Genomic DNA, 24,777 nt, shown 5'->3' on the forward strand with positions numbered 1-24,777 from the left:
TCTAAATACTTGCAAAAATATTTAAGATTTGTTGCTTTATAGTGAACCATTACAGTGTAGGTAAACTGCTAAACTGTACTCAACCGCCGGTAACATTACAATTACTACGCAAGAGCACCTTTTTTATTTTGGCTCAGCTGCCGTGGGTATAATGTTGGCTGAGGTTACTTTTTCCACAACAAATAAAGCTGGAAAAACTGAATAAATACACTCAGCTTGTAGACACTTCATTTACAGTATTCATAACTCACACAGTTGGAAGTTCACAGAACAGCTGATTCACACACTCACCACCGATGCTGCAGAGACAGCCCCAGAACGTGCTAATGTCAATGACAGTTTGGTATGTGGCAGAGTGCAGCGAGGTCAGGGGAGAAGCCTTTAAACAAGGATGGGTTTGCTTTTTTTAATATATGTATGTGTGTGTGTGTATATATATAGTGTCAGAGCAGAATTAAGAAAAAGGATAGACTGACTCCTAATTAAACTATACTACCATGAATTGCTTTATGATTTATTTTCTTACTACATGCTTTGTTATGTATATAATTATTCCATCAATTTGGAATGAACTGAACTATTGGTAGTGGATGCTGTACTGTGCAGAGGGAGAAACTGCAGTTTAGTTCAGTTTACATCTGCAAATTACTATGCAATAAGGGGTGTGTTTTATTGTGGGTTTTTTCCTTTTTTTTTTTTTTTTTCTTTTTTTGAAGAGCCTAGTACCTGCACTGCAGTACCTCAGCTATTATTTCAGTAGAACCAAGGTTTTTTGGCTTCTCAGTCCTGCTACAACAGTTGTTGAGAGTCACGAGACTACACTAGTGTTAAAACCAAACCATAGCTGCTGATCTACAGCAAAGGAAGAAACGTACTGCAACCCGCCGCATGCACAAGAACCTCCCCCTTTCCAAATGTCACAGCCTCTCCTTCTGCACCCAGCACTCACTCTGGTGCATCTCTGTGGCTGACGCGATTCTCCAGCATTCTGAAAGTATGGCAGTGTGGAAAATAACACATATTACCATACCAGAAAACCAAAACCCTGGGGGTGAACTGAAGCTGCTACAGGACTTGGGTCCATCTTGTGGCTGAGCATACAGATCTCCAGGACACTGCGGGAAGGTTGCGTTTTCTTCCCTACGACATTAGCTGAAGAACCAAATGCTCTGCTTTGATCACAGCGTCCGGAGTGTTCCTCACACGGACACACAGCCTTGCGCAACAGCCTGGATGAACTGCAGTGTGCTATATGAAACAATGATGGAGGACAGTGACTGACTACACAAGTTTATGTCATAAAACAATTCAGCAAGACAACTTAAGGACTACCAGTCAAGAGTTGCTATTTAACCCACACTAGTTCACTTGCTTATGCTTTTTATGCTGGGAAATGTGTAAACTTAATGCTAACAAAATAGTTTGCCGTTTTGCTAATACAGCCGGATATTTTAGCATTAATTCAAAATTTGGTCCTTTATTAGGTATTTTAAGTTTACAAATGGTAACAAAAAGTAGTATACTTCCGAAGAAAACACACCAAATCACATTTCCAAGTGCTCTTCAAAATACTTCTCCTTTAAAACAGTCTTGGATTATTTTGTGTTTAAATATGCATAATGTGTTTCCTGATTTTCATTAGGTTACAGGAACTGTATTACATCACAAAGAGGTTTACCTGCAATGCCAGACACCATTCACTGAAAATACTCTGTCCTTTCACAGTTTAGTCCTTGATCTTTACGGGCTGATTAACTGATTTTCTTCTGACTTCTACTATTCTTTGAGTCCCAGAGTATAACAACATTAAAATACACCAAAAATAATAGAAAGTGTAAGCAAGAAATAATGGACACGGATAGAGGGAATAAATCCGGTAACCTCTGTGGAGGATGCACTGCAGCGCTCATTACAGACAGGACGCCCATCAGGGTTATGGAAAGAAGAAACTGTAAGATAAGGAATGATATATCAGCTAATGATGATTTGACACCTCAAGTGAGTAAGCTGTTACTTTCATTACTTGGGTGCTCTGTATTCTTCAATCTATACATAGATGACATTGCAGAAAAAAATTATAGCACACCTTTACACTGAGATAGCGTCGCTTTCCCTGTTTGGGGCTTTATACACAGTTACGGACATAAAACTGGTTTGTGCAAGTACTTCATTACCATGAAGAGCTGCAACTAAGAGTTATAGGAATTAAAATTGCTTACCAGACTCCTGACAATCTTTGGAAATGACTTAAACCAAGAAACATATCCCTTCAGGGAAAGGGAGAATGGTTTCAGCTGCAGGTCCTCTGCTGAAGTCTTCTCAAATATGGAAAAGGAAGCCACACAGGCTGACAGGAAAGCCAGCAGCAGGCCGTCTTTCAGCAGAAGAGGCAACATACTGTTAAAACAGAATTACCCACAGAAGTGAGTGCACATTCCAAGTTGTATTTCAAAGAATGTAAAAAGAAGAGGAAAAAGAATACTTTTATACTTACTAGAATTGGGGAAGAATGCTGTTTTAGAATAATGTTAATACTGTCCAACTCACCTGAAAGTTGATACAAGTAAAAACCACGTAGCCATAAAAGGGATTTCATTTATGATTAAGCAGACTGGTCTAGAATGAAGAGAGGAAAAACAGATATGCAAACACTGAGGTGACAGCACTTCATCCTCAATCTTTCCCATGGATGCTGCACTCCCACATCTGGGAGGCAGGGCAGAGCTCTACGCCCCAGTGACACGGGCTCAGAAAGTCCAGGAACAGGCAGCGCCCAAAGCGCTGCATCCTCTGCTGGGGCACCCTGCTCCGCCTTACACCCCACTGAACCCCAACGTGCAAAGACTCTGCCCTGCACAGGGCTGTGCGCAGGAGAGGCGCTCAGCAGAACGCTCACGGTGCGCGCCACTGGCACGCAGACAGCCGGGTTAGTGCCCTGTGCAAGGCTTCTCGCTGGCTTCGAGGAGCACCTGTAACTTCTAGACAACCGCCTATAGCGAGAACAGGAGTTCTCTAACCAGCAGCTTAGCCTTCCTGTCAGGCATGAACCAGAAGTGTTAAGAGGGCTGCCTCTCCCCGTCCTCCTTTATCAAACATTACTTTCAGGCACTCCTAGGACATCCACGCCAACGAGCAAAGCTGCCGACTGTCCCTGCTGCCCTCACCTCCTTTGGGGCAGGGGATGGGAAAAACATTATCTTAATGACAATGGGAGAGAAGGCCCCTTTACCGACGCTGATAGTGAGGTATCAATCGCCCAGTTCAACTTACCGCTGTGCTCCAGCCTTGCTGGGCAGCTAAGTACAAGTCTCTGCTGTCCATGGCAGCGTTGCCTTAACCAACCCCACGTAGAGTTTTTAAAATCAGATATATTTGTAAGTGAGAAAGCAGCATGCAGTAACAAGATGAGGAAAAGAAGTCTGAAGTATACCCACAGAAAAATAATTTACTTACACTGACACTAGAAGAATAGATTTTTCATGTACTTGAAAGGAGAACAGGAAAAATGACAATGCACAACTAACCTTAGAAAAGGAAATCAGAAATATATTAGTATATGTGACTGCAATGCCAAGCACCGTTTTAGTTTCTCTGCTGGCATAAACTTTACATGAATGTATGAGCTAAATGATCTGATTTTTCTAATTAGCTGCTACATTTACTCCAGTGCAATTTACAAGTACATAGAGCTGCTTCTGTAACCACCTATAAATACTAAAATATACATTGTTTGAAAATTTAACCAGAATTATTCAGAAAGCACTTCATATAAAGAGCCCTCACTCTTGCTTAGCTTTACTGACAAGAGTATCCCCACCAAGTAAACACAATATTCACATACATAAGCACTAGCAAAGTTCAGTCACGGTGAGAACTACCCACCTTTTTGACACAAAATTTTGCTCATCATCATGAACAGCCAATACATCGAAGTAAACAAACTGTCTTTTTTCCCCCACCAAATAAAAACACACTGTAAAATATAAACCAATTCTTAGAAAGGATAAATGTTAGTTTTGGACAATGTTGCAATAAACTCTCAAACAGTACTCACATAAAATTAAAAATAGAAATTTTCTTGTAACTCTTGAAACCTTAGGACCAGCTCCATATAATTTTGATTTCAAGGAAAACCGATTTTTCCATGTTAACGTGCTTAAATTAGTTTTGCAAGTCATGTTGAAATGCTTAAATTCAATGATATAATATGACTAAGAAAAGGCAAACATTTGGGAAAATAGTATCATTTTCTTTTCAAACTGCTAATGAGCTTACAATGCCCATCTCGGGGCTTTTTTATTGAATTTTGCAGCCAATGCAGTAAGAAAAACTAGCACTTTGGAAGCTAAACAGAAAGAGGAGAAATTCCAACTCTATGTGAGGCTTTAATGTGTACGGAATCTTCTAAAGACTCTTCAGAGGAAGATAATAAAAATACAGCATTAAATAAAGAAAATTGAGGCTAAGGAAAAAAGTCTGGATTTAAAAGACCAATCAGACGCCCCTGGCCATGAGATAGCAATACCCTTTTTAACCAACCTCTTCAGCAGAAACAGAACGGCATTTAATGGTACACGCACTTCTGCACATTGCAGCAACTGTAAGGAGAACTGTTGGTCACACACCAGTGCTGGATATGAAACAAGGAGCCATTAAAAACATACACTCACCAAAGCAAATTTAAATCCTCGGAGAGAAGGCTGGACGGTTAGTTTTATACAAGTAGGAAGCAGGCTCAGGAATGTTACAGCAAAACTAAACAATTTTGTAAGAAAAACAGTTTTAATACGTGAGTAACTACATCCATGATACCATATAATAACTTTTGAAAACTATGTAAGTTAGGAATTCAATTGTAATATTCAGAAGTACAAAATCACTCAAGGAGACTCAATCACAAGAGAAGAGCACTGGGCGGTCTTCACTGACGTAAGTGCTTTTGAAAAAGGAATAAAGCATTTCCATTAACGTAGACCCTGTAGACCTAGACTTGAATTGTTCACTTACTCAAAAAACAGAATTGTGAACTCTGACAAAAATTACTCATTTTGCAAAAAATAATGCAAATAAAAAACTACCTAAAGCACTTCAGTTATGTCTTACCTGAGTTTTAGTTGAGTTTGAGGTGATACTATATTCTTTATCTTTATAAGGACACTTAGACTGCACCAAATATTGGCTACTTTATCCTGGAAGGAAAAAAAAAAGGTAACTAGTGATAATTACATCAATTTAAACTTATGTTTGTGACAACAACAGGGCTTGGAAGGTAGGGTTTTTACCGTGATGCTGCAAAAAGTCACTTGCAGATATACATCAGATTCTTTGATGTACTTTAAATTATTCTGATCTTCAAAACCAGAAAGTTTCAAGAGACTCAATTAAAACATGTTCTAAAATAACTAAGAAATAGTTCTTCAGCACAAGAGACTATTTCTTAACTCATGAGATCACACATTTTGTGAAAATAAGGCTGGGAAACTATCTGTCCCTGATTAAACACTGGCATATATGAATCTTTTTTTCAAATGTAAAGACATCCTGTATACTGTCACATTTCATTACATACCTGAATGTATTTAGCTGTGCTTACTGCTTGCTAGCAATGACAGAGTTAACCTCTAATAAATCAAGAAGTCTAAAGACATTAGCAGTTGTGCTAGGATCACTTTCAAAATTAAATTTGTAACTACAGCTATCATGCTCATGAAACTCATCCCTAAACAGCTGCTTGAATCACAGCTGTGTAGACATAACAGCAAGAAAGCTACTAGCACCAACAACTGAGCCATCTTCCTCATATGCTCACCAGCAATACAGAATATGCACTTCAAATCTGCTGAGGATTACAAGTGAACAGAGGGTTTGGCAGCACCAGCAAACGCACAGGACGCCTACTTAATAGCCAATACGATTTTACAACCATCAGCATTTGTTACTGCTTCTGTAAATGGGAACCTATTCAAAGAACCTGTTACACGCACCCCAGTATAAATTTACTGCGCATTGCTTACGTGGACAATTTCGCATTTTATCTAGATTAGCATCCAGCAAGTCACTCCCCTGATCAACTCAGAAAATATTTGGGCTAATATTAGACTAAAATCCTTAAGCTCTTTTGGACTCATTGGTTATTGTCATTTACAGATCTCATTTTTAAACTTCGTGCTGGATAAAAAGTGTGGTGACCAAAACTATTTATTTATAAATTCCAGATAATTCCCAAGGAATAGGGTCACTGGAGGGGGGTGTCTTTTGTCGGGGTTATGTTTGGAGGTGGGGTGGTATGTTTTTTGGGTTTTGTTGTTGTTTGGGGTTTTTTGTTGCTGTTATTTTTTAATAAACTAGCAGAGAATACACTGAGAACACTTCCATACTGCTGCCTAAATAAAATGCTGCCTTTGGTACATCAGCATTAACGTTTGAAGAAAAAAGTGCCAGTCGTGGTATTATTTATATCTAAAGAAGATTAAAAGACAATTTAAGATGAATCAAACCATGAAAGCATTTGCTTAAATCCCTGTGACATCAAAACTTGGAAATTCAAAGCTTCATTTTACTGGTTAAACTTGAAGATGAGAATTTGCTTTTAAAAGTAATAGTAAGACTCATGCCCTAATTAAGCAAAACAACAACAACTCACTGTTACTTGGGAAGTGAGTACCCTTTCTTTTATCAGCGAGGCTCCTGTGGCTTTAGCATTAGGTAAATGAGTAATTGCTTTACTGGATTAAGGCTACTGTACTCAGCACCTTGCAGCATGCGAATGTTGATAGCCTAAGGAAAAGTAAAAGCAGAACTGTCCCAAAACTTCTGGAAAATATTGTGGAAACTTGCACTGAAAATACAAGGTGGGTCAAAAAGGAAGTTCTAGGATGCATCCAAAACACTATTTTTAAAATTTTTTAAAAATAATTAATCTTGTTGAAAAAAGCTGAGCAGAACCAAAGACAGAGACTGAAGCTGTTAACTTTTAAAGTTACATCTTCTGACACTGTCAATTACTATGGAATCTATTTCAATGGAAAAATGTATGGATTGAAGTATGGGTTTGATGATGGGATAAGTGTTGTCTACTCATATAATATCCTGGAAGATGCCAGCTGAGCTGGGGTTAAATACTGGATTAAATAACTGGCAAGAAATGACTGCTGAAGAAGCCATCTCAAATTACTAGTTCTGTGGTGTGTCTCCCACATGAAATCCCTAAAGGTCACGATGAAGGTTTCTCAAGGGATCTAAGAATACAGAACATTTACAGCGGGGTGGGGGAGAAGAAAACATGCATGCCTCAAACAAGCCTCGGTCAATGGGAAAGAGGTCAATGGGCAAGAGTCTTCTGAGTACTTGCATGATTTGTTCCATGTCGGTGCAGAACGGGAGCCAGCAGACAGCAAAGCAAACCACCACTGTCCCTGCTATTTTAGTTAACAATACTAACCTGCAATCAAGAGAAAAGCTTACATCAGAAAAGATAAATCCAACTATTGGTAACAAAAGTCAGTTCTTAGTTTATAGCATAAACCGTTTTTTAAAAGGGATACAGAACTGAAGGTAACAAATCTAAACAGAAAGGGCTACCAGTACCACAGAAAGTTCATCATCCCCAGAGTAGCGAGAACTCCATGAGAACCACAGAGCTGTCAATCTAATCTGGTTGCCCACTGTAGCCCATATTTAATTTAGCTTACAGACTGAAGAGTGCTAAGAAAGGACAGCTTCACAGATTTTGCTATTTGTTCAGTGGAAATACTTAACGTAGATCTCAACAAGAAATGTTTATTTCGCATGAGAGGAATATATTACAACAAGGTAAGTACCTTCCACTAGAAATTAATTCAGAAATGACCACATGCAAATAAGGAGAATCACATTCTCAATGCCAGGCTGCCTGGCATATTCTTGAGAAAGATAAAACAGTCTAAAGTCACTTACCCCTTTCCTTTCAGTCCCTTCTTGAAGCACTTTCCAAGTAAATAGCAAAAAAAGGGCAGAGAATGGTAGAGTTCCATTTGCTTATAATTTAAGGCCAAGCAAAATGCTGCCGACCCCAAAAGGTCCCAGTCATAAGACAAATAAATTACACCCCACAAGGCAAAGCCAAGGCTCACTGAGTTGTATATGTTTTTTTATGTCAAGGACAAGATACACATCATAGTACTGGAAGTCAGTAATGAATGCCCTGAGGGACAAGCATAAAACAGCATGCAAAATAAGTTTTTCCAAGTTAGTTTTAAAATCACATTGCCAGTTGTGACTATTTTGTTCACAGACAGAAATAATTTTACTTCTATTTAAAGTGTAATTTTTCTATTTCCAAGGCTTGATTCAAACCTTGCACAGGCAAAAATGAGGACAAATTGTGCATGTGTGTGTTAATTATACACGTAACGTATACTCAGTCAACCAAGCTTTTGGTGACAGTAACACTACTTGGTAAGACGCATCAGGGTAAATATTTTTTTCTTGGTATTTACATGATTAAGGATAAACCTTTCAAGAGTCTCTCCTCCCAGCTCCCAAAAGATATGTGCAGAATAATCAAATACGTCAGTATTCAAATTATGTATTATTTAGTTCAAGGACTCCTGAGGTTTTTGTGATTATATTATACTCGCAATGCACCCTCATCCATGACCAGTTCCCTTAGCTGCTAATACTGTACAAACAATGAGTAATAGTTACTAAAAGCAACGTTACTTCCTTATGACTTTGAGAACAGGTTCCCAAGCTCAGTACAGTTTGAAGAGACTAAGCTACACTTACTATTAAATTGCAATAAAAGATTAGCTTTGTCTTTTACTGTTATTTTTACACAATGAGAGAAAGCAAGTAAAAGATACTTGTATTGTCAGAAATCTCACAATATTTTGTTTTCTCTTTGTCAATATAAATAGCTGTAATAACACATTCAGATTGTCTACGTTGTTTTCAGCCCACTCAAATTTCCCACTCAAAATCACCATGTATATTTGAAATCTCATCAACAAATTGTTATACCAAAAGGCTGTGATCTTGCAGAGACATGCAGCAGCAGTTAAGGTTAAGTAAATCTATTGACTTGTCAGCAGCTGGTCACAAATAGTGAAAGTTATTCACGTAAGAGTCACAGGGCTGGAAGAGACCACAGGACACAATGCAGAACATCTGTCTGCTTCAACACAGTGTCTGCTGCACCTGTGTCATTCCTGACATGAGGTTTGCTGAACCTTTTCTTAAAGATCTTGATGCTGCAGATTCCACAACATCCACAGACAATCTATTCCAGCATTTCACTGTAACTATGGTTCCAAAGATTTTTCCATGTATTTAAAAAACACAAACCTTCCCTGTGGTAGCTTAGGGCCGTTACTTCTTGCCCTATCCAACACAAGACACAGAACAGATTATTGCCTTCCTCTTTGTACATCTTTTACATATTAGAAAATTGTGACCCTGTGCCGCCTTCTGACCACCAGCTTCTCTCGCCTAAAATGACCTGCATTCATTCCCATTCCCATTCTGGTAAGTGATGTCTCCAGATGATCTACATCGTTAAAGAGTCAGGGCAAAAGTAGAATTTCAGAATTCCTGAACTGTAACTCAGATATCCCATAGCATTATGAATTTTTTTCCTTCAAAATCTGCTTTCTAAGATAGATCATCTTCAAGTTCACCATGCCCTCTCTTGGAAGAAAACCACAAATTAGTAAACTATTTGATTGTCAAAACTTGATTTAGTAGTAGATGCTGAGATTCAGTATCTCCTTGGAATATTTAAATATCTACCTTTATTACAACTGCAGGATGGTGTCCCTCTAGCTCGACAGCACTGAGTACCATAGCCTGGAGTAGTCAGCTAATAGCATTTGCTTGTCCATGTGCAAAAAAACCAGAGATCTTATTAAAAAAGACCCACCTGTGAAGGTGTCTGTCACCAATATTGACTAGTTAGCTCTGACGGCCTAACTCGTATTAGATGCCTAGCTTTTAAATGGTTAGGCATTAAGTGAAGTTAATCCAGTCTCAAGTAATTGTAAAGGCAAAACAGAATGGCACATTTTATAGAACTGAACATTTTACACAACTACACTTGACACACTGCTCTGCCATCTAGGAAGATCTAAGGTGAATCTCTTTCCAAACACAAGTCACAGGAGCACAAGCCATCATTCTTTTCACTATCATAGTACCATTGACGTTTTCTGCAATAGGTCACTGACAGAGACACAAGCTTGAGGCATGGAAGAATGCTATTCACATTTGGATTGATTTGTCCCAATATCAACTATTTATCTCCAACATATTTCAGACTTACAGTTTTCTTCATATACAAAGGTAACCCTCTTCCCAGCTAAAGACAAGTGCTAAAGAACAGTGTTACTTCGTAAATGGAAATTCATTTCACTGCAGAACAAGGATACTGGAAGTGCCCATGGTCAATAAGAATGAGGCCTGGATAAAGCAGTATACAGAGAGCACTGGAAACCTGGAAAAAAGGATCAAAAAAGGACGGGAAAATAATTACTTCTAAGTTAGACATAAGACAGAGGAGCTTATACTACTTCTCCAGTACAAAAATTTGCCCCTCCATGGTGCATGCTATATATAGGAATCTTCTTCAGTATATATAGTCATCATCTATAGTAATATTTTGAGGAATAAAAAAGGATAAAGATTTTCCATAAATAAGAAAATACTGAAGGGAGACCAGCCCACCCTTTGCCAACCAGCTCAGAGATCACCCACACCCGTCTTAAACATTGGAACCACTCCAAAAATCAGAAGACTTATTATTCCAAAATGTATTGGTTCTACCATAAGGAGTGTGCAAGACAAAGCAGTTCCTAGATTCCCCCATATCACAGCACAAATCTTGGTTTTACTACCTAAGCAATAAATTCAGAAAGAAATATAATTCAGGAGTTCATGGCTACTAAACTTCAGAGCATCTTGTTATTGTTACTGAAAGCACTAAAATAATTGCTGTAAGATTAAGTTAATGGCTTTTTTTTTTTTCTAACTGAAAAGCCCTCAATACAAGATACACTGATTGTCATCGGTTTTACATCAATTGAAGCCATTGCTGTGTTCTATATTTTAATTAACTCTTTTACATACTGTTACATTTCTACCCTGTTTTAACAGTATGTTTTCTTTGTTTTTTAATTTACACACACACCAGATACTTGCCTTCTTTTTAGTAGATGTTTCTTTCAAGGAAAAACAATATAAAATAACTGCAGGAATATAAACCAGCAAATCAGCAACAAACACTGAAAAATAAAGATTAACTTTACATTAGAATCCTCCCACATACCTCATCTTAATGCTATTCAAGTTGTGTATTTTCATCTGGACTGTGAATCTTTGACTCTGCTTCTTAATGCTCCACATCTTGGTTGTATTTGGTGTAAAAAAAAACCAACTCAGATGATAATAACTACACAGTGTTGGGGTGAGACTAGTTGCCACCTTTTGAATGTGGGGCTTGCATCTGTATCCTCGCTGAAAACTTCACTTTCATCATTCAATTCAACTGAAGTTCAAAAGTCATGTGACTATAGTTTCAGCTGAATATGCTTTTTTATTGTCTTACATTGCGTTACAGTATGTTTCATTGTTTTAAAGATAGTCCAGGTTCGGCAGTTACACCAAAGCTAATTTTTTTCAATTGTTTTGGGAAAGACAAGGAAAAAATATAGGCAAATAAACATTAAAATATCAGAAAGTTCTTCATTAGAATAAGCTGGGTAGTTCCACTTCAAAGGACAAAAAGAAATAGGTCTACAGAATTTGATCTTGTTAATGTTTCTAACGCTATCATTTCTGATGTCCAAAAGCTGCTGCTTCCATGTGTTCAGCTGTTTTAGCTTCTGGCACAGCCTCAGTCAATAAGGGAGCACACTCTAGTTCCTCACATGCCGAAATAAGAGAAGGCATTCTTAATTCTCAAAAGAAATCAACTACAACCAGATCCAGTCAAGTTGTTTGATGGAACAGATAGTCTGGAGACACAATTAAAAACCTCTAGATTATAACAATCTCCAATGTATCTGTGTGAATTACTAGTAATGTGGATAAATAGACTAAAACTAGTTATTTGGCTTTGATCATCTACCTACAGCAAATATATGTAAGGGGGTTGACAAGAAAACAGAACCAGCAGGTTCACCTGCCTAGAATTATGTCAACTGCTCATGCTTAACCACCAGGTGAATTCTTCTTGAGTGTTGTCTTAAGAGCATGAGAAAAATTTCAGATTATTTCTATAAACCAGTTTCAGAAAATGTGCAATTATTCCAAGAGGGAAAGTACACTTTGCCTCTTTTTAGTCACGGGCTTTGGAAGAGAATGTTTAAAGATACCAGTTATTCAGTGATTAATTGTTTTGCAGGCTTACGCCACAACTAAACAAATATAGCCAAGGCATTAGCAAAACAAATACACTGACACTTAAAATAAAGGTAATACCAACAGCTGACATTGACCATTCTGAATTATTTTAATGCATTCTTCTAATGGCTATTGTTATAAAGTGTTTATCAGTTCTCCTAGATCCATCAGTGGTTTGTCAAGTGAGTTGATTTCAAAATTAATAAAGACCATTTCAAGGGTAATTAAGTTCTAGTGATTCTTTTTTTTTTTTTCAATTCAATCAATTACTAGAGACCAGACTGAGAGGTTTGTGAAGTACAGAAAAGCTATTGATGAACAACAAATTCTGCTGTTGCAATCAGAAAGCATATTGTGGAACTCCAGTATTATGCAAAGCAAAAGACAGATTTAAAATGAAAGAAAATAGTAATAGGATAATATGGCATCTGCCACTGCTTAGAGAACAAGAGCTCACTGGCCACATTGTTTGCTGTCCTACTGATACAGCTACCAAATTAAGTTATCTACAAATTTTTTTTTGCACTTGTTTTATCCTTTTCTTTGTAAAGGCAGTTCAAAATAATCAGTCAGAAGAGTGACTGCAGGAAAATGAAATTTAGGATGAAAGTGGTAAAATATGTTTTTACTTTCTTGTTAACAGAAGTTTGTCTCTAGAAAGTGGTGACCGTTTGAAAGAAAAGTGACATCTTTAAAAGTATCAGGTATCTCTCCCTTTCAGATAAAGTATACAGCTCATAATAAAGATCTCTGAGACCTCAAGAGGCTGTTAAGTCAGTGAATGCCAGCCTACATGCAAAATAATTTTACAATAAAACCCAACCTAAGTTGAAAATGAAAAGCATATTTATCAGAATGGAAGGGAAAACAACAATACTATTTTTAAAATTCAAAAATGGGTCTATGCTACAAAAAAAAAAAGTAGCTTTGTTTTAGAGTTTTTATTGAATCAATTGGGTTGAAAACTTGTTTGTATATTTTATATTTATCAGCTTCAGAAGTGATGGCAGAAGAGAAAAGAACACACGAGTCTGGTTCACAAATAGACTTGCAACGCCACCCAAGTCAAAGAACTGAGAATAAACTGGTTAAGACAGAGAAGCTGCATGATATTAAACATGCTAAATTAGTAAGCGAGACAAATCATCCTAAGGAAATATAATTTTCCTACCTGTTGTACGCATAAATAACTTATGTGGCTGACTCTCATACCCCCGAGATGTGTGCAGAGCAATCCAATCAGGATTTATTAACTTTGCACTGTAAAACAAAGTACAGACACATCAAAATGTAGACAGTTCTCATTTCCCTTTACACTCCTTTCAGCAATAAAGATGATATGCACAGGAGCATATTCCAAGAATTAAGATGAATGAGAAGAAATATTTCAAAGAGCAATAGTGATCAATGAAAGATTTTCCTCACCACTAGATCAGTTTACACTATAGACTTTAGCTGCTATTTCACAATTAAAAAAAAAAATATCTTTGAAAACAGTAAAAATGGAATACAATATTTATTAGGACAAGATAACCACCTTCAGTCTAGTTCCACTGACTTTTAAAAAAACAATTGTAAATACTTTTCATACTTAAGTATTAAATATAAACCATTTACAGTTCACATAGATGCCCCACATAACTGTGCCTGTGCACTTTAACCTACATTCTTATTCCATAAGTCTCATTCCAACAGCAGTAAAGCCCTTGTGGAAAAAGTATTCCAATAACAGAATTCTATTTACATGATATCCAGTCATCAAATGTCACTTGGGCTCCCAATACAAGAGAGGTTTCCCATGCGATGCACCCAATTCCTACAGCACTTTTCTCTGTGCATCACTGATCCAACAGTGGCTTATATGGAAAGCTAAAAATCTAAGTCCCATCTAAATCTGCTAAAAATTAAGGACCTGGCAAAGAGAGGAATGTAACCCTTCAGTCCCCTTTGCAACAATTACAAGACAGAAAAACAGCAGTATTAGTGTTAAGGAATAGGGATACCCATAAAATCTATTCCTTAGCTTTAAAGTAGCAAACAATACTTTCAATTTCATCAGCTGCCCAGATGGGTAGTTTTTAGCTACTAGTTTCTCTCCTCAGGAGAGAAAGGAAAGGGGAGGGGGGGGGAAAAAAAAAAAAAAAAAAAAGAAAAGAAAAAAAAAGAGGTGAATTTTGCGTTTTGCATTCTCCACAGAAGTAAGTATTTACAATAATGAACTTACATGTAAGCACACAGAAAACTGTGATAGGCAGTAAGAGGTGGATAATCAAGGCCCCAGTACAGTAGGTTGTTATCACTTGTATTGAAGTACCTAAAAAAAAAAATTTTAAAAAGGATCTACATTTCCAGCTTTGTTTCAGCCCAAGAAAAAGGCTGAATATTAAACCAAATATTTTAATCAACATATTCAAAATCCAAAAGGAAGTTAGCAACTTCTATATCTGCTTTATTTTACTTTACACAAAAAAAAAAATCTAAAGCAACAAAACAAAAGCAAAAGCGATTCAGAGTACACTCACTTGTGTTTGCAAAACAGATGATTTAAAAAAAGCTGCTAGCACTTACTTACCTGGAGAGGGAAAATCCTTAATGTGAACAGCGTTTGACAAAAATCCAGAGACTAAGACAAAGCCTGCACAAAAATAGTTGTGCACATCTACTGTAGCTCTAGATTTGTTTATGCGGTAGGCTTTGCAGGTTCTCACCTCTATCTACAAACCAACCTACATTTTTCATGCATGTCAATTATTCCAGAGGACAGCAGTCAATTTGCCAAAAAGGAAATAAAAACAATGCAGTTAAAAGGAAATTTCAAAAGAAATTATTTTCCTTATATTAATCCTAGATTCCTTTTTTCTGGACTTGGGCAGCACATTTAGTGTGTGACACTGACTTCTGAATAGTTAAACTTTATCTGCTACTCTTTTAGACTGTAATGTAGCAAAGTTATGAACTGCTTCTACTTAATATGAAAATTCTGAAAAAACGTCAGTTGAAGTTATACTGCTGGAAAGCAACTGAACAGAAGTCGAAAAGGGTGGCATAAAGATATTACACAGACAACCAAAAAGCAGCATAGGTCTGGAAGAAAACTATGCCACAGCAGATGCACCTAAGCAATTCTCTCAGTACAAATGTAGGAGTCGGGGGCTAAAAAGCTCCTTAGAAGGCAACACCAAGTTATCACAGTAACACCTCCTGAATAACCAACGCAAGGTCATGAACCTCAATCAGGTATGTCAGCCACAACCACTTTACCTAGTTCTACCTCAAAGCTCAGGCAGATCACCTGAGAGAAAGCAAAAGGATTTTCCCATTTGTAATTACATTGTATCGGTATTTCTGTGGAAGGATGACAGCAGTTAAAATTAAGTCACCTCTTCCAAACGAGAAACAGAAGGTTTTATCCAAGGAAAACAGAAGTTATAAAAATAAGGCATCAGACCCTTCATATCTTACAGTGAAACAGACTGACTAGTCTACTCTAACTGCCAAGGGGCAAGCTCTTAGCTTTTCCAGTTTTCTCTCTTCAAATGCAGACAATTTTTGACATTTATTATAGTAAATGGTATTTCTTGAATTCCTTATGAGCTGCCTGAAGTTCTCATGAACTGATGATAAATCATATTTCTTTGAGTTACATCTCTGCTTCTTATCCTACGATTCAAGATTGCTCATGCCATGGCAGTTCAGGTTCTTCATACAGATTGCAATAGTCTGCAACTTAGTAGTAAACTTTCCAGTTTTGTATTTTTTTTTAATTTTACCTTCCATAAACTCATAGTTTCAACAGAAAAAACAATCCCTATACCCAGTAATATCTAGCAAAAAAGCCTTCACAGTTTTAATTAGCAGTATAATAAGAAAGGATATTCTTAAAGTAGTGTTCAATAAATAATGCCAAGGCTCTAAAGAATAATATAAAAAAATAAATGTTTAAATTCAGAGAAATCTCAACAAGGAAACTAAGTACAAACCATACTGTAGTTTACTGCAGCATTTTTTTTTTTAATAAATCTTTGTTTTGGATCAAAGAAAACAAGCATGGTACATGCAGCTGCATTACATACACGTCTGTTTAAACAGTAAACGTGACAGTTAAGTCTGTGAAAAGATCAAGAGATCTTATAGGACTATGTCCTCACGAGAGAGAGCTACTCTCTATATTTACCTAGACAAATCTACAGAAGAACACATGCTTGCTGCATAGACAGCTTTTATAAATACGAAACAAATAACAGCACTAGAAGTGATTAGAATCTCAACTTCAAATTTGAACACTATTTTTACATACCAGAGTACAACATCTTTTGACACTGCGTATGTCTATAACACAGGAGGGGAAAGACAGCTTAGTATTCTAGAATGTAATCCCTTGCACGTCAGCTGAGATGTTCTTTTCCAAACGACCAAGACTGAATATGACTTTGCTGTACTAGAGATTCAATTCCCAAAGCAGACCCAAAAAAAAAAACTTCTGTTACAAATAAAATGCAGAGCAAATACAACAAGACTGAGATGCCCAACCGGCAGCCTATAGGCTAAACCCAGCCTGCAATATAATATCATCTGGCCCCTGGGAATGCCTAGAAATAATGACTGCTATAACTCTTAATTTTAAGTACATACAGTTCTGCATAGCAGAGTGGATCAAAGCTACCAAGTCTATTATTTTGTCAGCTCTCCATTATCCCAACTCTGGCACAATGAGGGGTTTGAGTATCCCAGAAAAATGTAGAAGAGAAATGGTAATATAGATACAATGGGATGATCTGAAGTCACAATATAGAGTCATCTGCAGGGTTCCACAGAGTGCCATACTTTCAGAATTGGCCCCACTTACATTTACAGAAATACAATTGAATTAATATTCTATTCTGTCATATTGTCTGTTCCCCAACAGATAGCTGAGGAAAAAATTACACCAAACAGAATGCCACTATCCTTGTTGGAAGATGACCTTGAGTTCAAATGTATTCCAATTTGTGTTGTAGCATATATACGGACTAAATAATTTTTACCATTCCATGCAAGCTCTAAGGAATATTAGGAACAATGTAAAAATAAATACAATATTTGGAATAATTTTCCTACTGTTTTAAGTGATCTGTACAAAGTTCACTATCCTTACATCTAGATTCCAGGCACCCACATTTTAAAATCTGTATTAAGAACACAGGTGTGAACAATGAACTCGCAGGTGTAAAAAACAACCAGTGCCTCCAGCACAAGAATTCAGGTCTCTGCATTTACTGGTATGCCCCTGCCTTTTAGCTTAGCGGAGATGAGCAGGGTTCGGTTTGGTTTTTTCAGTGCCATGGAAGTTTTTGTGCATTAGAGAACTAGAACTTAGGAAGCTGAACTGATTCTTTTTTAAACCAGGAGAACAAGTTTCTCTATGATCTCTTATATAAGCCTGCTAAAAAATTGCTTCTTGATCTTTCCAGTCAATTCAAACAAAGCTGGAACTTCACAACAGAGACACCTACCAGTCAGAATATTTTGTTATACAAACTCATAGCTAGCAAGTCAAAGTTCCAAATTTCAGCTTTTTTTCTTTTTTGTGAAGAAAATGGTACCTCAGTCTAAGAACAGCGTGATATTATATTACTACAAAAGGGTTTTTACAATAGTTCAGAGAACAGTAGAAGATGTTGCAGAGATCTTAAACTTAAAGGTATATTAAAGTAAGATATGAACCAAAGTTTCATTACATTTACTCCTTTGTAACCTGAACTCCAATAGCACTACGTACCACTGCCTGACGGGTAAATTGTAAGTAACTTCTTGCCAGTGTCTCTGAGCTTCATAGTCTCCATACATAGGTGGTTTTCCTGCACCTAAAAAGAGATGACAGAGTATTTAGGAATTTTTTCGGTTTACGCAGATTGCTTTTCCTCCAGATATGTATTTGCCTATTAATATATTAGTAATTTTATTTTCCATTCCTCTATGACATTTGAGAACAAAATAGAGACCTCATCTGCTATGCAGTCTAGCAGGGAGGAGAAAAAAAAAAAAGTTATGCGTTCTTTTGGCTTTCTGGATATTTCTGCGATAAGCATTTATCAAGATATTCCACTGTGAAGAACTGCTTCCTCATCTGACAAAAAAAAAAAAATCATTTCCAAGTGTAGATGAAAAATGTGGCACTTTCTCTGAAATAAGAAGATGTACCTAATGGACATCTTACACTGATTTTGTATGAACTACTACGCTTCCTTAGTAGATAATAATTGACAACGTTCTGACTTGTGTTTCAGCCGTGTTGTGGTACCTTGCTATTAAAAGCAACAATCAGCCTTATTTTTAAATTTACTTAAAATTAGGACCTGACGCAAGCCCCCCAGCTCCTCTCCCCTTCCTCTGTTGCCTGCTTTGCAACACTAGCAAGAATACTGCATCTGTCCCTTTCCCCATGATTCTTAGTAAAGAGTTAAGATGGGCTATTTACTAAATCAGGCCATTCAATACACAGAATAGGTTTAGAAGAATTTTTTCTTACAATCTACAAAGCTTTCTAAATAATAACTGCTCCATTTCGGTTTACAGGAATTCTCTCTCACACATTTTTCAACTGAGTGATTGTTATGTAGCAGTTCTGCAAAGTGAATTATGCTAAAGGACACTTTTTACACATGCATACATAAGTCTCTCGGGAAACTAAGATTTTTTTTTTCCACGAAAAAAAGCTTTAACAATACAAATACTTCAGATGTCTACTCATGAACAGTTCCCTGAACGTAAGCCTAACTCTGATATGGCAGTATGTTAAGCATCTTTATCACAGAGTTTATTTACTTCTATTAACCTGTGTTTATTGAGAACAGAAACTGGACTGATAGTACTTCCAGTAAATTATTGACACTGGCCAGACAGAGATTTAAGAGTTTCTTTAAAATATAGGAAAGCCATCTATTTTTTTCTTCACATGATCTGAGTTTGTGGGAGTCACACAAGCTCAGATATGTACTATTTATTCCTGGGTAGCGGAGAGACTAGATTATCTCCACTATATGACACATTCAACTAGTTTCCCAAATAACTGAGGTCACTGGAGAACAAGAGTTTTATCAGTGTCCATTCTGTAGCTATAAATCTAGTGGAACAAAGAACCTGTCATAGGATTAGTGAAATACAAAAATAGGTGTTATGCAAATTTTAGAGTGTGTGTATGTATGTGTGTGTGTTTGGTGTGTGTTTGTGTGTATATACACACATATATACATATATAAACACACATATTTTATTTCAGCTTCTCCCCCTCTCAGGAAAAAAAAAAAAAAGGAGGAAAATAAGTGAATTGGCTTCAGAACAATCAACAGAGATCTTAATCCAAAGGTTCGATTACTAAAAGCCAAATACAGAGACTGATCACACATCAGTTAGTTTGAGAATGCATATTTAGCTTCCGTCTACAGCAAGCATCAAGTATACAGCCAAACAGAATTCAGAATTAATAAAAACGGAGTATTTTATTTTAAAAGGGTCACAAATACTTTAAATTTAGAGTGGTCTTATTCAGTTTTATTGTTACCTGGAAACAGACATTTTTAAGCGTCTGAAGCTGCCTTTCAACACGGGTTATTTAGCTTCTACTCATTTAGCAGGAGTTTGGCAACGCATTAAAAAAAATTATGCATTAATCTATGAAGCCAAATTTTTCCTCAATAATTCTCCAAGACCAACTAATCTAAGGTCATCGTAAACGGCAACCTTTCAAAACTAGGTATTAGTTGTCTGCTTTCTCACCATCATGACCCCAATTCCAGAGGCAGATCCAAAAGCATGCTAGATGGCAAGCAACAGAATGGAAATGATACAGCGTTCCAAGACTATACAGTAAATGAGGGCAGAATTAGCCTCCTTCCTTCTGGCCATCCATGTCATGCGTGGCTTCAGAATATGCCGAATCAGCATTCCTACCAGAGTCTGCTTCAGAGAACGATAAGCAAAACTACAGGACCACATCAGGTTAAACATTACCCTGCCCAATTTTTTTTTCTTGCTCCTGTCATTAAAGGTTTGCTACATCTGAAGGAAATCAAAGAAAAAAAATTTCTGGTATACTTATGCATTTGACAGCTCTTTCTAACATTCAGGTTTGTCTTTTTTTTTTTCAGCCAGTGCTCAAAGTTAAGACATGCTTTAATAATATGCTGGATTGGATCAGACTCAGCTTTTCCTATTCCAAAAGAAATTATATGATCATTCTGTTTGAAACAAGATTTTAAAATTGTTATTTTAGTTCAGGCACTATTTTAAGACTCTTTCAGAATCTTGATTGGTTTGAAATTAAATCAACTTAAAAAAAATCTAGTTAGCAATGTGATTGTAAATACTTGCAGTGCAACAGTAATTTAGTATTGTGTGGCAAAAGACAGGGTGTTTGTTTTTCTGCATATAGACGAGAGCCTCAGTTACCTATAGAACAGATGTCTCATAATGGCATTTTCAGAAAGCAAACTCAAAATAAAACAACTGTGCAAGAAGGTATGCATGCAACTTATCTTCAAGCAAATTCCTTCAAGTAAATGAAACGCGGGAGTTACCAGTTTAAAATCACTAGAATACTACTGAACAGCTCCAACTACTCAGGGGATGAGGTTCCCAATTGCCTTAACAGAAAACCAGAGCTGAATCTGACTGAGCTTGTGATTCTTTTAGCTGATGGGGATTTAAAGTAATGGTTCGTTTTTTTTTTTTTAAATTTGCAGAGAGCAAGCTTTGTGCAAGCTTATGTAGGAATGGCATTGAGAGGTTTGGAAAAAAACTTCCTAGTTCTTTGCAAGCATTATGAGATGGGGAGGAGAAAAACTCATCTATTAAAAGAATATAGCTCTAGTTCATGCGGTAAACAATCTTATGGAAGTATAACTACAAGGCAGAGTGTAATCGCTCACTCCACATCACCTTTACACTGTCTTCATTATCACCAGTACAATTTTATCTAAATATAAATTAAGGCTGTATCTGTTACAGAACTTAAAGGACAAGATTAAACAAATGTACAATTGAACTGCAAAAATATTCTGCAGCTACTGAAACAACAAAGGCATAGAGGTGAACAGCCAGCTGTTCTTTGGCTCCTCCCAAAACATTACTGACCATTGCCCCCTCACAGAAGAAAAAAAAAAAAGTTGTGGGGGTTTTTTCAGCGTTTTCCTCCAAGCAGATGTGATGTTAATCATTGCACACTTCAGAAAATAAGAACAAGGTATTATACGAACCTTAGGGAAATAGAGAGGCACTAAAATACGACAATACTTGAAATAACACATTGCTTCCTATTTATGATTTTACATGCAAGTTTATTTTAATTTATCACAAGCTCCATAATTCACCTTCATGTGGTTGTTTTACAGACCGTGAACATGTATTACCTGAATAAGAACCAAGCGATACAGTCCAGCGTACAGTAAGTGCTAGTAAAACAGTAATTGTCATTAAGCTCCACTTCTCCATAGCTGGTCTTTGTAACAAGCCAAAAGGTACCTGAAAAAACACCATAAACATTGCTACAAAACTGTCCGTGTTTTTGTTCCTTAGGCATTTAATGGCAGTACTGATAGTCCCGGTTTTCTCCCCACCCAGAAACATTCTGTTACTATCTTGCGTCTGGAAGCACGCTGCAATCAGGAGGGGTTTTCAGTACTGGAGAATTTCTAACCATGAAGCCAAATGCTGCCCAGAAGCAATTTCTCCCACTTCCGAGCTAGAAGCTGAAAAGGCATCTGACAAAATGACATAAAAACAACAGCAAGAAGAAGAGTAAAAGATTTCAAACCACTTAAGAGAATTCAGATACCAGATCAACACTACACTGTACATACACATGCATACTTAAGCATCACCTTAATAAGCTCCACACAATTTGTTATGCAAACATGTAGCACTTTTTACCTGTGAGTGACCAGAGAAGATTCTACAAGAGACCAGTAGAAAAGATCATAGTGGTAGTCAAAATACTCATGCCAAACACGTATGTTAAGTAGCTCACAAACTGATATTTGCCACTGAACAAGAAAAACCTCTCCAAAGAAGTCTATAAAAATTCCTAGATTAATAACTCACTAGAAAAAAAAAATTGTTAACAAGCATACAGTTTTAAAAAGTGTATAAGTGTCCCAGTATTAAGTTAATGACACTTATTTTCTTGATTAAGAACACCACGGCCAAATTACGTAAAATGCAGATCTGGTATAGGCTTCTCTGTTGGTTTAAAGATATTCAAAAACGATTTAAAAATTCACTACGTACTGGCAGGTCTCATGCTGGACCAGGTATTGTCTGCTCTTCTGCAGCCATTATAAAAGCACACAGAGCATATCATAAACTCTGTATTATGTGCTCTAACTAATTCCACAGGAATACAGTCATGAGCCAATACACAATCAAAAAAATTAAATGTGTACTGCTGACCTAGGAATGCAAATGCAAACATCTGGCATTAATGATGAAAAATCCCTGATCTGAATCTTACTTCAGTCTCCCCGATATTGAAAAACGGGCTTGAAATTCTACCTCTCCCTTCTCAAGCATAAGCACACTACCCATCAGCTACCTCTCCCTAGAGGATACACCAGATGAAACCTACCAGGTTCAAGAGATCTTCTCCATTCTTCTACCCAAAAAGGCAGGACTGATCTCCCACCAAGATTGCCTGACCACACTAAGAATCCAGTAACAATACGAAACACTGCTAGAGCTGTCAAATTAAAGGCCGCATTCACCAAACTCAGAGATCAGGAAACAGGAAGGAAAGTAATGATGTTGCCCTATACAAAAAACACTAACTATAGAATATGCAAACTTTGTCTCAGAGAATCAAAAATATTTTAGTCGGAGATAGAAAAAAAATTGAAGAAAAAACTACTCCAGTCTTGACAGTGAGAGACAGCAGTAAATCCAAAGGCTGAACTTCTGCCAAACCCGCAGCAGTAGCACCATTCCCTCCACAGTCAGCAACAAATACATTACAGAAGAGTGGATAAGGCTGAATACAACTGCCAAAGACTTTCCTCGCAGAAGAGGCATCATCCGATTTAAGTGAGTTTAATATACTTGCCACTGCCAAAAAAAAGCAACAAAAAAACCCCCCACACAACAGCAGTACTGAACTGCTGTTTTAGTAACAGACAAGCAACATCTAGGACATGTTTAGGTTATTCTGCTCAAACTAAATCCACGTTTATTTACTATTCACAGAAAGGTATGACCCAACACCACGGGCAAAAAAAAAAAGTTACTTTAACAATATAAATCTATGACAGCAGTAGATCACCATCTATAGGTAGAAACATGAACACTGATATTTGCATGCTTTCCATGCTACACCTATGCCTAAACCACAGGACAGGCACATATATCGAAATAAAAGATACTGAGGTCGATTCTGTAGATCATTTTACCCTAAGTGAACTCTCATGCTTCCTAAACTCGGGCCCAATAAGACCAGAGTCCTATATGACTTCCAAAATCAAGTGTCACAAGTCTGGCCTTCCCTTCTATATAAAATACTCATATCTGCCCTTCCCTTCCACCTCCAGTTAGAGCAAGTATTAATTAATTATACCTTCTTAATTCCTACGTAATGCCAGTCTCACTTGCAGACAGACTCCCCCATCTCTGTCCCTCTCATTTCCTTCTGCCATTCCCTGCGTTTGGAGTAACTGTCATTTTCTGGGGTATTGAGGTTCTCCCTTCTCTCCTCTCAAAAGTGTTTTTTAAAAATATTCTTTCCTACTTCTTTTCCATCTTTAATAATTATTCCATACCTCCTGAAATAAAAGCCATGCTTTTATTAGATTCTAAACCACGGATCTCTAATTTTTGCTATACCATGGGTAACAATGTTAAACAAATAAGATTTTTCAGGAGATGATAAAGCTGGTTTGGTAAGTCTCAAACTTTTTACCTTCTGCCTCTGGATGGGCAAGGCTAGAGGGTCTCTCGAGCGAGATGCCACCTATAAGCATAAGGTGAAAATCACAGCTCCAAAAAACCACTACCCTTCCACGCTGCCTACTGTGAAAATTCAGATAAATAGCACCGATACGAACCACCCACTCCTTGCCAAAGGGACACTTACAGAATCAGTCACAGATGCACGACCCTTAATATAACCCGTTGTTTTAAAAGGGAGGTCAGCACACAGCTCAGCAGCATCCTCTCCTTCCTCAAAAATGCAAACACTAAATTAAAAATTTCATTTGCTGAAGTAATTCCCGTTCTGTAAGCCTACTGTTCCCCTACTCCTTGTCAGAAGACGTATTTATTTCTCAGATTTCCTCATTCATCCGCCCTCTATTCCCAGCCGCCTCAGAGAGACACGCGGGTGAGCTGCTGCAGGGGGACTTGCGCTCGGGCCTCCGCTGCCCCAGCCCAGCTGCCCTCACC

The 24,777-nt window shown here is 37.2% G+C and overlaps 1 protein-coding gene across 1 annotated transcript; it reads right to left on the reverse strand.

The window, feature by feature from the left end:
• Window positions 1-1,751: 1,751 nt before the first annotated feature.
• On the reverse strand, window positions 1,752-21,867 carry ALG6 (ALG6, alpha-1,3-glucosyltransferase). Its single transcript, XM_009575780.1, has 14 exons — window positions 21,762-21,867; window positions 18,134-18,218; window positions 14,600-14,689; window positions 13,547-13,635; window positions 11,173-11,255; window positions 10,404-10,468; window positions 7,936-8,121; window positions 7,291-7,441; window positions 5,104-5,189; window positions 4,671-4,755; window positions 3,454-3,524; window positions 2,548-2,616; window positions 2,220-2,397; window positions 1,752-1,949 (listed from the first exon to the last, which is right to left on the reverse strand). The coding sequence occupies exons 1-14, from the start codon at window positions 21,841-21,843 to the stop codon at window positions 1,752-1,754; spliced, it is 1,518 nt and encodes a 505-aa protein (XP_009574075.1). The 5' UTR covers window positions 21,844-21,867.
• Window positions 21,868-24,777: the final 2,910 nt, after the last annotated feature.

This window comes from Fulmarus glacialis, unplaced genomic scaffold (genome assembly GCF_000690835.1).
Source record: "Fulmarus glacialis isolate BGI_N327 unplaced genomic scaffold, ASM69083v1 scaffold24684, whole genome shotgun sequence".
Lineage (NCBI taxonomy): Eukaryota > Metazoa > Chordata > Aves > Procellariiformes > Procellariidae > Fulmarus > Fulmarus glacialis.